At 43.8% G+C, this 16,004-nt stretch overlaps 1 protein-coding gene across 9 annotated transcripts in view; it reads right to left on the reverse strand.

Moving 5' to 3' along the window:
• Nucleotides 1-902: 902 nt before the first annotated feature.
• The window catches only part of clcn3 (Cl-/H+ antiporter 3), a 41,225-nt gene continuing 26,123 nt past the window's right edge, over nt 903-16,004 (reverse strand). For 5 of the 9 annotated variants that reach the window (XM_085137324.1, XM_085137375.1, XM_085137332.1 and 2 more), the window contains 12 exons: nt 15,485-15,584; nt 14,140-14,327; nt 13,654-13,776; nt 12,980-13,186; nt 12,767-12,847; nt 12,417-12,669; nt 11,852-12,138; nt 11,576-11,762; nt 10,910-11,308; nt 10,606-10,822; nt 8,734-8,809; nt 903-2,781 (listed from right to left, as the gene is read on the reverse strand). In XM_085137324.1, coding sequence (XP_084993450.1) covers nt 2,605-2,781; nt 8,734-8,809; nt 10,606-10,822; nt 10,910-11,308; nt 11,576-11,762; nt 11,852-12,138; nt 12,417-12,669; nt 12,767-12,847; nt 12,980-13,186; nt 13,654-13,776; nt 14,140-14,327; nt 15,485-15,584 — 2,295 coding nt within the window. In that variant the 3' untranslated portion in view covers nt 903-2,604. Of the gene's footprint in view, nt 2,782-4,180; nt 5,762-8,733; nt 8,810-10,605; nt 10,823-10,909; nt 11,309-11,575; nt 11,763-11,851; nt 12,139-12,416; nt 12,670-12,766; nt 12,848-12,979; nt 13,187-13,653; nt 13,777-14,139; nt 14,328-15,484; nt 15,585-16,004 lie in introns of those variants that run through there. The other 4 variants (XM_085137346.1, XM_085137392.1, XM_085137355.1 and 1 more) reach the window with 3 other exon arrangements.

Genomic DNA, 16,004 nt, shown 5'->3' on the forward strand with positions numbered 1-16,004 from the left:
CTATGGTTGTAACAATAGTTATTTGAGTTACTGCTGCCTGCCTTCAGCTTGAAGCAGTCTGGCCAAAATAAAATCCTCCAGAAAACTGCTGCTCACTGGATATTTTCCCGATCATAAACCAGAGAGATGTCTGTGTGGGGAAAATCCCAGCAGTTTCTGTAACATTTAGACCAGTGTCAGTTTAAACTTCAGTAGGTCGTCTTGATCACGTCTACATGAATAAATGTGTTGAGCTGCTGCCATGTGATTGGCTGATTAGATTTAGATTTACAAGCAGTTGATCAGGTGTACCTAATGAAGGTAAAAGCTTTCCTTTGGACCTGGTAACCTGTCGGTCAACAGGTGATGGATTTGTATTTTATAGAGCACCTTTTTCTTTTTTGTAAGAATGAGTTTCTATTTTAATGAAAAGGGTAAATAAACTTTGTCTTCGTGGAAACTATAAAGTTCTCTGAAAAGTCTGTCTGATTCTAAAATCGAGGACTTTTGTGAGCTTCATGACAGCTAACAAGTGGAGCTCAACAGCCTGACAACAAGCAAAACCTGCCGAGAACAAATCACACATCAGTCCACGTGTGCAACTTGAATCTTTGTTTTTAATTTAAAACAAATTTTAATCTTTACAGGTTTTATTTTTAATATACAATCAAACAATTGTTGTAATCATACATGAAATTCATTATAGTAATGCACAACTCTATCCAGACTACCCATAAATAAAAAAAGAAACAAAAAAAAGAAAAAAAGAAAAAACATCGAGATCAGTATGAAACACAACGTTAGGCAACACCACAGGTAACAAAGACGATCCTGTCACACCACAGCAGGACAGTCACTGCAATGCAAAGACGGACACAGGAACACACACACCTCACTTCATTTCCCTTCATCAAGTGATGACGTTTGGTTTAAAAAAAAAAAAAAAAAGAGGGAGAAGAGAGATCGGGGTGTGAAAAGCCTAAAGAAAAAACAAAACAAAAAAAACTTGTGCCAGGCACTTGGCAGACGTGGGGAGAAAAGAAAGAAACCCGGTGTGATTGAAAGCGACAGACAGTTGCAGCCAGATGTTCTGCAGTTTTATTCTCTACAACCTTGAAAACAATGCAGGGCAAAAAGCAAGCTTCATCCGAGGCGTTAATGACATGTTAGACCCAACAAATACGTGTGGATTTAAGGTGGCGGCAGCTTTGGATCAGAGTACAAACTCTATATAAAAATCTCTCAAACTCCAACAACTGTAGTGCAGATAAAGTTTAATGTTTTTTAATTACCGTCTGCTGGCTTCATCTTCTAAAATGTGACGATTTACAGCTTCACAGGCTCTGAATGTTGGGACAAAGCACGTTTATTAAAGACCTAAAAGGAGGTTTAAACCAAACACTGAGAATCTGTGGATCAAAGCATCGATCACAGTGTTGATCAGTTGATCTCTCTTTCTGTCAGTCTTTGTTGTGTAAATGAGTTTGGAGTGTTAAACACCACCTGTAGGGGCTCAGACAATCAACTTTTATATATTCTATAATTATAAAAGGTGGGCTGAAGGTACATGAGTCATGTTACTGATGAAGTTACTGATCACTTAAAGCAGACTTGAAATGATTGGAGAGCAATAATCTAAAGGTCACATGGGGAGAAACAAACTGCGGTTCCACAAAACTCAACCTTTTTCCCCTTCCTTTTCTCTCTCTCTCTCCCACACCCACACACACACACACACACAAACTGGCTCAGAAATGGACGCACAGAGATCTTCACTTCTTTCCTCCTCACTGGGAACACGTTTGTTCTTGAAATACAGTATCGTCCTCTCTTCCTCGCACTCACACTCTCTCGCTCACACACACGCACACACACCTTACAGACGTCTCATTTTCACATGACCCAGGGAAGCAGCAGCGTGCCATGATGCGATCACAAGAGGCTGCCGTGTTTTCGGGGTGAGGAGCGTAAGATCATCCCCTCACTTCCGATGATAACCTGGCTGGAATGTAGTGGTGCTAACGACACGCGCACACACATACACACACACAGACACACACACAGACACACTTCACAGGTAAACAAGGTAATCTTCTGCAGGACGGACAGCTCAGGTGTGTGCGGGGGTGAGGGAAGTCAGTTGTTTTTATGTTGCTTTTTGTTTTAAACTTTATTTAAACGAGAGCCTGGAGGCTTCAAGGTCCCTCATCGCATCCCTCATCAGCGGTTCATTCTGACCTTTGACCCCAGCCAGGCGGCGTCCACCACAGAGGAGGGAGACAGTACAAGGGGGTGAGGCACGTGTAGAGTGCAAACGGGCGTAGCTGTACAGGTTTAGGGAGCCGTGTGTGTGTGTGTGTGTGTGTGTGTGTACAGCATGCATGAGTGAGGTGTCTGCGAGTGCAAAAGTGTGTGTGTAAAAAGTGCATTCCTTGTGTGTGTGCGTGCCTTCAACCCGTGACCTCATCGTGTCCTCAGCAGCCGGACGATGAGAACAAAGTCTCGTGTCATCGTCTTTTCCTCGGGTGGCCTGAAAGTCTCTGGAGGCCTCAGTCAGTCAGTCAGTGAGGTTCAGGGTCTACAGCTGAAAACTAAAAACGAACAAACAAAAACGGGGTCCGAGTGTCAGAGACTGGAGCCGTTCAGGAGGCACACCTCTTCCTCCTCCTCCTCGTTGCCCCCTCCACCCCAGCCGTCCTGGAAAGAGCGGATCAGTTGAACATGATGGACTCTGGATCCTGATTTGCCATTTGAGCCATGTGACGAAGGATATCTTTTTTTGTGATAATACCAAGAAGCCGCCTGCAGAGGGAGACAAAGAGGGACAGAAGCATGAGGAGGTGGTGGTGGTGGTGGTGTTGGTGCTCGGCAGCTGAAGTAAAGCAGGAAACAATAAAAACATCATGTTTTTGTTGGCAAAAACAGAATTGCATTGTTTAATTTTGGCTCTGGTATGACATTAATTATATGAATCTGTGTCAGAATGAGGCCAACAAAAGCACGAGTCCCTGAGGAAGCAAAAGTCAGCAGCAGGAGGTGGAAGAGGAAAAAGGCAGGTGAGAAACAGCACCCAGCTTCCCCCGCTTCAGACCCCTGCCACGGCCGTTTGAGATTTGCTGTTGAGCAAAAGGAGGAGCTGGATCCTTCAGAGGAGACAGGAAGCAGTGAACAGGAGTAAAGTCAGAGGAGCAGAGGAAGAGGCGGTGCCCATCACAGGAGTCAGAGAGGACATTTCTATCTTTTACCTTTTCTTTTTATTCAGTCCAATTTAAAGCTTTTGCAGTAAGATCAGACAGCAAACATTATAGTGATGTGCAAAAGTCTTGAGCCAGCCATCACTTCTTTATATTTTGTTTCCAAGCAGTCCGGCTTTTGTATTTTTTAAAGTGCTCTTGAGCAACAGTTCTCCAGTCTTTTTTGAAGGCCTTTCAAAGTTTTTCATTGGATGCTTTTTCACTCATTTTCAGTCCTTGTACTTGACCATTTTCACAGGAATGCTTTGTTTGTTGGGCTGCGTAACACTGGTTCATCCTTTGAGCCTTTTAATGCTTTGATATTTTACAGGTTCATGATGTGTCTACACGTAATTGACAACTTTAGACACTTTGTTACTGCCAATCACAAAAACACATCAATTGTTCCTGTTCTTTAAACCTGTGAGAAATATTTCTAATGTTTGACATTTTCCAAAGTGCTTTCTGTAACATCATTTTCATAATACGAAGCCCTGAAAGTCTGACAGGTGACAGAGTCCCCGTTGGTAACCAGGGGACAGTGTCACATTAAAGGGCCGTTCACACGTTCACACATGAAGTGACTCACTTTAAAGCATCATTGGTTGCTAGTGGAGAGTCCAAGCTCCAGTTGCCAAGGTAACCCTCTAATCTGTTTACCACTCTGTCATATATCAATCAGCAGTGCACTTCACCCTCATTTCTAGTCGATCGCCTCAAAGATTAACTCTCGACAGACCCGCTTTGTGTCGCCAGCGGTTATATCGCTTGCATGAAGTCAGTCATCATGGGTCTGTGGAGATGAACAAAATTCTGACTCGAATTTCATTAGAAATGTTATCATTTTTATTTCAGATTGCTAAAAAACTTAATGGTGAAGGGTTTGAACTGTGTTGAGCCAGAAAGTCTACATCGCCCAGTCGTTGTACAGAAAAACGTTCAAAGTCTGTTTTTTAGTGTGAAATTCCACATTTTAGGATTTATTTTCCCTTCCAGGTTGCATTTCTGATTTCTCTTTTCCTGAAAGTTTCCACAAAACACAGGTGACTTCAAGTTGTGATAAATTACAGCTCATTTTATAATCATATTTCAATAGCGATTTCTGACTCCTGTGATGAATCCACCTCGCAGCACTATGGAGCACTTTCTCTCTGTATGACACTGTAAAGGATTTAGTCAGTCAGCTGAGGCCATTAAGGATTAACACGACAGCTTTTTAAACATCGGCGATGCTCCTGCTAACTGCAGTGAGGTCAGGTGAAGAGGAGAAACAGCTGAGAGCAGTGAGAAGAAGCTATGTGACTCCTACAGAGCTCAAATCATGTAGAGCTGCGTCCAAAGAGCTCAGCGTGCTTTGTGTTAATGCAGTCAGGTGACCACAAGGAGTTCATGCGTTTATGATTAATCGTGATCTTCAGCTGCGTTTTGACCCTAGAAGGCAAATAATTGAAAGCGAACCCAGGTCTGAGTGGGTGGAGCTGAGGTACCTGTGGAGGGCGGAGGTGTGAAGCAGCAGTCACACAGATCAGACCTGGGTTCCCCCGCCGGCCGATCAGACCGGCAGCAGAGGCTCGGGAAGCCAGGTGCAGATCAGAGTGGGTCAGGTGAAGAGTGACCACAATGTTTCCAGTTAAACCAGCAGTGACCTGCCCCAGCGAATTTCAGGTAAAAATCTGGGCCAGGAAGTGAGCGTAGCACCACCTGCACTAACATTACAACACATTAATAATAAAGCAGCCTGTAACTCTGCTGTACACCTGCCTCTTCTCTGCATGCACAGCAAGGTCATAAATCTGTGCTGCAGACCGTCATTATTCCTCTGGTGCTGATACACGAGTGTGTGAGCTGCAGTTTACGTATGCAGCCATGTTAGCTGATAAACGAGCCCTCCATCCTTTCATCCACACTCGGACGTTTCTAACGTCTGATATGGTGGCACCAAAAATACTGAAGCTTCAAAATCTGGAAACAGAAGCAGATGGGTGGTGTCACAGTAGCTGATGTAGCCATGTTGCTTATTACAGATTATTATATCAACTGGAGCTTGTGCAAATGATGGTGTTTTTTTGTGTGTTTCTAATGACAATATACACAATTTACTTATAATTTACTTTAAAAGTTTCTATTTTCCTTCCTATTGCTTATAATAATCGTGCTTTTTTAACATTTACTCCAGAGTATATTCTAACACCTTCTCCATGTCTGCTGTGGGCCCACACTCACAAGGCGGGACACTGCTGGCTCAGAGGAAACATCGGCAGGTTAAAGAACAGGATTAGTAATCACTTCATAACAGGTCTCATGTGATCATCGCACGCTAGCTACATAAGCTACAGCACTACTGGCACCAGTCAACACAACATCGTCACTCCACCACGCGCACTACCACTACAGGATGAGGGGGATTACAGGAATGAGTCGCATCACTACAGATTGCCCCCCTCCCCCCTTCAATCTTTAAAAGGACTAAAACAACGGTGGTCCGCTTTCCCAAGGCGGCTAACTACTCGCCCAGTCGTTGTACAGGTGACGGCTCACATGTCGTTGATCTGTGGAGCCCCAGGGGCGGTTGTGGTCGAGAGGGGAGGGGTTTAAAAAAAAAAAAGAGGGGGGAGGGAAAAAGCAGTCGTTAATGAAAACAGAAAACTTTGGGAGTCACTTCTGTTGTGAGGGGGAGATGGGAAACACACAACAGGCTTCACGGTTACACGACTGCACACATGCTGAGTGTCTCTGATCACACAGTCAGCCAGGAACACAACAGGGTGCTGTGAGTGAACGGGGCTACTGTGTGTACAAATGCAGGTCGATGGGATGAACTCTGCTCTGTGGGAATCTACTGAGCCCCTTTCAGACACCGTCAGCAGCACTCGTCACATGTCTGCTAAACTACCGTTTATTTTTAAAAACCAGGAAATCACTGTTTCAGTTAATATCAGTCAATTTATGACGTCTTTTACTGAATAGTGTTGAAAATTTCAAGCTGTGTAAAAAAATGTCCATGAAAAGCAAAAGAGTGCGTCTAAATCTGGATTAGTGACGGAGAACTGTGCATAAAATCCAGAGTTTTACACCGACTACAACGTGCCATCATTGTTCATCACACACAATCACTAGCTCAGCCGCCTGTTTTATAGCCTGAAATAACTCAGTTATCAGGCACAGTGTTAGTTTATGACTCACTTCTGTTTGCTTACACACTCCATGCAAACTGGAGCTTTTAAGTGGTGCGTGTGCATTAACGCACTTTATGGATGCAAACAGTTTTAGGGTGGGCGATGCTCGTTATCTTTACTATCAATTAATACTTAATGGACACCGTTTTTTCTAGACTGATATTAAACCGTGTAACAGAGTTTGTTTACTCTGATGCAGCTGCTCAGGTGTGCGCTCAGAGGCTCTGGTGGTTTCCCCACTAATGTGTTTAAAGTTGAAGGTTTTGAGTGTAAGAGGCATATCTGATCAAATCAAGGCCCTGATCATGCTGTAACCTGGCTCGATGAATCACTTCAGGTTCTCAGTAAACTCCAGCTGAATTGTGATTTATGCTCCAAACTAAACACACAGTTAAGTCAAAGCACAGCAAAAAGGAAGTTCAGGCAATAATTGTAAGAGAGGCAGCTTTATCCATCTGCCACGAGGCTCTGTTCGACTCCAAAAAGCAAAAACACGAAAGCCACAGAAAGAGAAGAGAGTCATTTAACTGAAAATAGCCATGCAGCTGAAACACAGTGTGCTTCTCCTTGAGACAAATATCAAAGTAATGGAGTTGAAAGCAAATATAAGCTTTGTTTTCATGTGCAGCTACATGATGACAGATTCTTTACTTTTCTTTTTCAACTGAAGCTTCCTCCATCATCAAAAATCAGTCATTTTTTGCCTTTTACATCAGGATACAGTCTAGTCCAGTTTTAGATAGATACTAGATACAGTCTAGTTTTATTAAATGCTTCGCACTAACAGAAGCTACTGTTGTCATGAGTTTGAGATGTTCATGTGCTGGACTAAACCAGAGTTATGACGGTTTCGTGTTTTCTGATTAGTTTCAGTGTCGACTTCTTGTCCCAGTTCAGTTTAGTTTGTTCTGTTGTGTTTTAGTTTAGTTGCCGTTAGTCATAACGCTCAGTTTTAATTTTATGAGTGATTAAAATACTGAAGTTTAACTGTCAGCGGTAAGATTTCCTCTGTTTTTTAAGTAAAATTAATAATATTTGTTCATTCTTTGTGTTTTTTGCTGCTTTTAAACTACTTTTAGTTTTTATTAACAATATTATTAACAATAACCTTGAACTAAGCATTTTAATGGTTATTAGTAGGGATGCAACGATACCAATTTTTTCCAACCGATACGATATCGATACTTGGATCTGAGTACTTGCCGATACAGAGTACAAAAAACAATACTTCTACCACACACACACACACACACACAAATACAATTAATTGGAAGACAGGTTTTATTATATTCCCTGTCGATAAAAAATAAAATCTTAATAAAAATGACCACAAAAATATTTCAAGTGAAAAATAAGCACTTCTGTTAAATCCAGTCTCCACATTGTAATTTTACAAAATATCACTGAACTATTGGCACTGTCTTGAGCTTTCAGAATAATAAATAAACACTTCTGTTTGGAATAAAATAAATACAAATTAGGTTTGCGAATAAAATAAACTTTTAAATTATTGCAGAGTGTCCATATTGTAAACAAACAAAATTATTATTATTAAATAAATAATACATAAAATAATAATTGGCTCCCTAGTGGCCAATCTAAAAAACTACAACAGAAATGACAAGCCACCCTCTGATTAATGAAATAAGTTGGTATCGGTTCATGGTATCGGTTAACTTTTACGAGTAAGAGTACACACACATTTTACAGTATCGGCCCCGATACCTGATACCAGTATCGGTATCGGTGCATCCCTAGTTATTAGACTTTTTTCTTGAGGACCAAATGACAAGTTTGATGAAGGCTGTGTTGTTTGTATTACAGGACGTCAATAAACTCTGTTGTCCAGTTTCTCAGACATGAGAAGCTGCCATGCCTGAGCAGCTGAGCCTTTGTCTGGCCCTTCGTGTGACTCCCACTGCGTCCAACACGAGTCACAGTAAGCGCTGAAGCTCGTGTCTGAAAGGGGCTCTGAACTGATGTGGGTGACAGTTCCCATCGAGGTCCAACATTACAGGACCAGCCTAATGCTTCTCTACGCGATGTCTCCGAAACTGCTACAGCTACCATGAAGAGGGAGGTAAGACTAGTTTGTCTACGCATGTTTGGCTATGACTTCATTAGAGGTAAATCCACAACAAACAAACCCAGGAGCAGAAAAGTGCTTGAAGTAAGGAAGAGGGCAGGAAGTCTGGATGTTTTAGCCGGGAACTGCCATCAGCTTTTCACACTACACTTCATGCATCCCCCCTCCCCTCCCCTAAGAGGCAGAGCCTAAGAGACAGGTGCAAAAAAAAAAAAAAGTGGGGGAACAGATCACGTGTGAAAGGGGCGGGGCTAGTCACCAGGGGCGGCGTGTGCTGCTTGAGCTCCTCCAGATGCTCTAATATATTCTTCTTAGTGATGATGCCCAACACAATCCTGAAACACACACCTGTTACTCAGCAGACTGCCCAAAACAACAACAACAGACAGACACAGAGAGAACACACAGCAGCAGTACACAATAAACACAACAAAAATACAACTCAAAACTAACAAAACTAAACAAGCAAATACAACTAAAGATATAAATGAATTCAAAGTGTAATGATAAAAGAATAACGGTTTAATTACTTATAATATGACTGATTCTTCTGTCAACAAATCCCATGAAGAGGTCAACACGCAATACTGTTTTACACTCATCTGCCACTTTATTAGGTACACCTGTTAGACTGCTCGTGGCATTGCCATCCTGGATGTGCAGCAGACAAATCTGCAGCAACTGTGTGAACTTCTCATGTCAACAAGGACGAAAATCTCGGGAATGTTTTAAACACCTTCACAGCTGTGAAGACAAACCTGGGTCAAACCCAGTACTAGCAAGGTGTACCTAATAAAGTGTACAGTGTCTTTTGTAAGCTGTAAAAAAGATTATGTTACAGCAGAGTATCAGACAGGTGCATTAAATGACTTTAGGTTTATCCAACGCGAATGTAAGAATCATTAAGAACCAACATTTATTAGCAGCTAATAATAATCCAACCAATAAACCTAATCCCTCTAATCTCTGTAGGATTGCTCAGTGTCTTATAAGTACTTTTCAATCATTGTGTAACATTGTTCTTCATATTTTCTTCTTCATACGTATAAAGGAGGCCTTGTTCCTTCCTTACTGTTATAGGAGTGAGTGTTCATATTAAACATTTTAAATTATGAGATAAGTGTGTGACTCTGAGCCACAAACTCAGCATTTGGACTGCTCTATGTGCTCAGTTCTTTCTGTGTTTTGCTCTGTATGACATCACTGTCTATCACTAAAACAGTCATCTCAGGAACTCTGAGCAAATCCCCTGCTGTTCAAACCTTCTGCTTAGGAGGGGCAGCCAATGAGAAGGCAGCCGGCTTCAAGGGAGAGGAGCTAAAGCAGCTGCCTATATTCAGGTGGATGAAGACCCAGTATCAGGTAAATACAGATTATTCTGAACTATTAATCAAGCAAAGCTACTCTAGCAAAGCCCAATAACAATAGAAGGAAAGATCGTAATAAATTTACATCTTTAAATCATCCTGAACCTCCTTCATGACTGATAGTTTAGGTCTTTTCATGAGATTTGTTGACAACAACAAAAATATGAAAAATAAAAAAAACTAGTGTCATTATTTAAGAAATAAATAAAAGGTTAATTCTTAAAAAGGTAAATGAAACAAACACTGCTGCACAGTTCCTCTCCAGTGATCATCACAGCAAATTAACACGGTCTGTCTCGTAGTTTCAACATCGCACATCTGCAAAGACCCAAACAGACCGGATCTCCTGCAGGCGTCTCCACATGTGGACGAGACTTTAGTTTTAAATTAGTTTCACTGAAGGTTTCTCGCGGAGGTAAAACCTTTAACGTTCCTCCTCAGATTCAGACCACACATCAGCTCCTCTTACTGTCTATACTCCCACTGCGTGACACCTGTTATGTATTTGTGGTTAGTTTCCGTCAGCAGCTCAGCTTCTCCTGTAAAGGAGACCGTCACTGCTCAACAGGAGGATAAAAGGAGGTGCAGCACAGCGATTAGGCCAGGCCATGCAGATTACAGCATAAATCCAGGGATCCCAGAGCTCATGCAACACCAGACAGTGTGTGTGTGTGTGTTAAGCAATCACTACATCAGAAACATCGATGTGAGACGGATCCACCTTCAGCTCCTACAGCACCTCCTTCCTTCTGAGACACACTTACCCGTTGTGAGTAACCAGGCACTGGCGCAGACCCAGCTTCCTGAAAATGTCCACCACGATCTCCATGGGGGTGTGGTCAGTGACGGTGAAGGGGCTCATGTCCAGGATGGAGCGAAGCTTGAGGGGTCGAGGGCTGTCAGCAGGCAGCGTGGGTGCATGCTGGGTGAAGTACACCCTTGAGTTCAGCACGATGCCCTCCTGTTTGCGGCGTGCATTCTCTGTAGAGATATGAAAAGCATTCACTTTACACCATCTTTAAACTCCAGAAGGTCACGAGGGTTCAGGTGTTGTCTCTCCAGTCTTACCTATAGCGATTGTGATGTCTCTGCGCAGTGCGAAGCCCACTAGCCTCTGGGACTCCTTAGACACGATCACAGGGAAACCATTATAACTGGTTTCATTGATAATGCCCTGCAGCTCCTCCACAGTCAGGTCGTCCTGCGTGAGCACTGCCAACGGCGGGTCGTTGCGTCGGGGCCTCATCACCTCCCGGGCCAGCGTGGTGTGCGTGAACTCCTCCTTTGAATCCAGGAAGGGGTATCCGTTCAGTCGGATGTGGGCCTCGTAGATTCCCTCTCGACCGAATGCATCGCCCACCCATTTGCTGGTCATCACGGCGGCCATGAGGGGGACGATGTACTCCAGCCCGCCGGTCAGCTCGAACACGATGATGACGAGGGAGACAGTCATACGAGTCACTCCACCTACAGAGGGAGGAAGGCGTGACAGTAACACGCATTAAACTACGACTCCAACTAAACAAGTGTTTATTTCTATAACAGATGAGACAAAGCTACACATCCCTGATCACATGTTACTCACAGTGAGTAACATGTTCTGACACAGCCAGTTATTACAATAGCAGCAGGATATCTCATATATGCTCATCACCCGCCACTTGGTGCTAAAACGTGAAGGCTTTGGCACAAACTGGTGGCAAAGCTTAACAATCCCATTAAGTGCTGACTCACCCAAGCACGCTGCAGCTCCCACCATAGCGTAGAGCCCTGGAGTGATGCAGTCAGCTCCGACTTCGCACCACTCTTTGAACAGGAACCAGTCGTGGTGATAATATGCAAGCTGCTCCATGGCAATGCCAACAATCCGCCCCGCGATCGCCCCGATGGCCATGCTGGGGATGAACAAACCCGACGGCACCTAACGATGAGAAAGGAACATGTTTCAGTGCTGATGAAGACTCGCAGGGCAAAACATCTGCTTCATTATTAAGGAAAAAACTCTCTCACCTTGAGTCCAAATGTGAATATAGTCATGATGATTTTAAAGATGAGCGCCAGGCACAGCTGCCACATGGCCGAGTAGACGCCGGGCCCCGCCGGCTGGTCATCAGAGAAGGCTTTGGTGCCGTTCATCTGGCTGCGGTACTGACAGAGCTGCGAAGACTCCAGCGGACCGCAGTCGGTGAACAGCTCCTTTATCAGCTCGCTGGTGTTCTTACGCGTGTAAGGGTTTGGGAAAGCAACCACCGCAGTGATGGCCGCCACCAGGATCACCTCCAGCACCGGGTACCTGCCTACAGAGCGAGACAAAGGTTTGTGTGAAACGCCTCAAATGCAGATTAAACACAGTTGCTCTGTTTGCTTCATGGAAAGATGCTTGTATACATTTGATTTTAAGAAAAGAGGATTTTAAAATTCAGACACGGCACTATGGAGTCACTAAAATCATAAAAAGCACATGAGAGGAGAGTATCGACTAATAGAAACAGCCTTTATTCCATTTCACTTTTTCCACCATTAAGCTCTCAGTAAAAGTTTTAAATGGTGAGGTCACCACGACGTCACATCATACCGAAACGTGTCGACTTGCGCCGCCGGCACCAGGCGATGTTGGCTTTGATGAAGAAGGCGCCCCAGAGGCCCCCGAACACTCCCAGCAGGATGAACGGGATGAGCTCAAACAGGTACCATGGCGTGTGGTACTCCACGTAGAACAGCACCAGGCGGCTGTTCCCAAACGGGTTAATGGAGCGAAGCACGAAGGCCGCCACCAGGGCCGCAAAGAATGAGCGCCACAACGTCTTTAGAGGGAAATAGTAGCTCACCTGAAGGAGAAAGGAGAGCATTGGTGTATTAATACTGTTGCTGTTACCATCACATTAAAACAACACCACATAGTAACTTGTTTAAGTGCTGATGCACCTCCTCTAAGCTGAAGAGGACTCCCCCGATTGGTGCTCCAAAAGCAACAGACACCCCGGCAGCTGACGCGGCAGAGAGAACCTGAGAGCACAAAACAAACACATCTCAGCACCAGCGCCGGGCTTGTTCACATAGGCACAAACTACTAAAAACACTTGTACGTATTAAACATTTATTACTCATGCTACAAGGACTTGGACTTTTTTGCTTCACCTCTCGTTTCTTGGCCTCGTTCTTGCTGTACTTGGGGAAGAGGTAGGAGAAGATGTTCCCACAGCAGCAGGCCACGTGGACCAGGGGGCCCTCTTTCCCCAGGCTCAGGCCCGACGCCACAGCCAGCACCAGAGTGATGGTTTTGATCATCAAGGTCCACTTGCCCAGATAGCCCCGGATGATGAACCCACTCAGGATGGTCTTGATCTATGGGAGAGGCAGGTGTGAGGATCAGACACGTAAACACATGAAAGTTAAAATGAAATAATGACATAAATTCACTGGGTTGTTAGTTGAGCTGCATCTGCTTTCAAGTCATTGTCTAACACGTGCCGCTTTTATGTTTCCATGGCAACAAAGAGCCCTCCCCCCTTTTTTTTCTTAGCAGTAAAATATTTCACATCTCCCAGCTGAATTAATAGTTTTTAAGTGCTTCAGTACATTAAAAGATCCTGAAACCCATCAGACTCTTTCACAGAGTCACCGGGAGACAAATCGATCAAAAAATGCGTGCAAAGATCCCCCAGCGAACAGTCGAACAACATAAAGCTGAAGACATTTCCCATTTAAGAGTTCAAGGATTTCCTTCATGCACAACAATGTATCACCAGAAGAGGTTAACATGAAGAAAGTTTCAGCTGTACCAGGACTTACAAAAGCAATGTTTTCCTCACCTCTGGGATCCCTGAGCCGCAGGCGTACGGCGCAAACACCTTAACCAGACAAACTGCCAGAAAGGCGAAGGACAGAGCCCAGTAGATGTACATGAAATAGTTCATGATGTACGAGCCGGGGCCCTGCAGAGAGGGACGGATGAAGAGGGAGGGAAAAGTTAAAGAGTGGAAGAAAAACGTCCAAACCTTTAATAAAAATTAAAAAAAAAACTTGTGTGGACGCCTGAGACTACATCTGCCCTTATGTGTCGGTGTCACTGTCACTGCAGTCAGCTCATGAGAAAAGGTGCAAAGCTTTTGCAAACTGTCTACTTTTTAATTGAATTTTTTTTTTAATGAATTTGAACAACAAGGGTTTTATTTTTGCATTGTTGCTTAGAAGCCGTAGCCTCTTGGTCTCACTGCAGTGACGTATACGTACTGCAGAAAATGTCTGGTTTTAAATCGACAGCATGCTCTCCCTTTCATGTGCCCGTGTTCCTCTACCTCAGCCTGCCCCAGTATTAGCTCAGCCCAGCTCTTCCACTGAGGACACTTGTCCCTCTCAGCGAAGGTGGTCTCATTGGACGTCCAGCAGCACTGCTCGTGGTTGAACCACAAGGCGCTCAGACACACGCCCTCCTTCAGGTCGTTCATCCAATCAGCAGCAATGTCAATCAGGCCAGCCAAAGCACCTGGCAGGAGGAGGGAACCAGGAAAGGAAAGGAAATAAAAGGGCAAAGAAGTGAAGGCAGGGATGAGTGGGAAAGGTGAAGAACAGAAAAACAGAGAGAGAGATGAGTTCCTAACTACACTACCAGGCGTACTACCTGACAAAGATGTTTTCAGGTGATTTAACAATAATTCTGAGAACCATCCTCACTGAATATGAACCTAAACGCACACTATAAAACTTTGCAGCAAATCTTCACATTAGACAATCTTCAGCTCTCAATGCATAAATATTACAGCACAAAAATCAGTGTCTGACTTAAACAACAAAGCTTCTTTTGGCTGCTCCTTTATTCACAAACCTTGCCACAGTGGAAAGATTCACATGTTTGATCTGACAGATGTTTAATGCCTGATACCTGGATATCCTGATACTGGGATCTGTGTCTCCTCCTGTTCTCTAACCAGTGACCTTTGGCATGTAAGGGGACTGTCTGGCTGACATTTTCATATCAGATGTGTCTAAACATCACAGGCTCACTGACCTTCACGTGACTGAGTGCAGCCACATTTCTAGATTTCTACATGTGTCATTGTGATATTATTACCATCATTTTATCCGCCTACTTCTCCCACAACCTGTCATAGTTATTTGGGGGGAGTGGGGAAAAGGCCTGTTAGTGTGATAAAGACAATGGAAAGTGGTATCTGTAAGTTTATCAGTAAGAATTATCTGATTTCAAAAGGCTGTATTTTATGAAGTAATGGACATTTTAGGCCCTAAAACAGCTCAGTCACCCCAGTTTTAAATCTATATAATGTGATATCACAGTGCAGAGCTTTCTTTTACACAAAGAGCCCAACAGGCATATGCATTTTACTCATTTCTCCCCTCTGTAGCCTGGACCTTTTTATAAGTACTCCACTTTGACTAGCTCAGCTAGAAAAAGATTTTCTGTTATTTAGTGGCCATAAAACACACACAGCGAGGATTTCATGGCTCTGAGATCTGTCACGTGGGGCTCTGCAGGAACAGCGTGCTTATAAGAGGTGGGTGAGCGAGAGCACAAGACAGTGAACAAGAGAAAGACTGAGTGTGAGCTGCCTGAGGCAAAGCATGTGAGAGTCACCAGCAGGGCAGATAAGAGCTGTGTGCACTTTAGTACCACATCTGTGTTACCTGATGCCAAGCCAGTGAGCGTCACCACCAGCCAGCCGGACCAAGCGTCGTACAGGCTCTTGGTGAACTCCCATGCCGACTCCTTTTTCTTACTATTGATCTGTATCAACACACACAAAAGACTCAATAACAAGCATCGATGGCTAAAAATAAAACTATTAGATCAACTTACAGTGAGATTAATGCAAGTGAGGGAAAGGTTAACAATACCTCATCAGCCTTTTACAGCTGAGGGGTAAACACAGTGACCTTCAGTGACAATACACCACCTCTACAGGGATGATTTTCATTGTTGCATCAATATAACAGTCAGCTGAGGGGCGGAGAACACCGGGTATGCAAATAACATTCAGATTGTCCTGCAGCGTCCTGCAGTAAAACACTTGGATAAAAGTGTTGGCAGACCCGAAATGCGCTCATGACCAACTGAAGGGCCGTAAAATCTCCCACACACTTAGCCTGTGAATGCTAGTGGTGGATAAGAAATTGATCTTTTAATTTATAATTTGGAAACTGTGGT

Source organism: Neolamprologus multifasciatus, chromosome 3 (genome assembly GCF_963576455.1).
Source record: "Neolamprologus multifasciatus chromosome 3, fNeoMul1.2, whole genome shotgun sequence".
NCBI lineage: Eukaryota > Metazoa > Chordata > Actinopteri > Cichliformes > Cichlidae > Neolamprologus > Neolamprologus multifasciatus.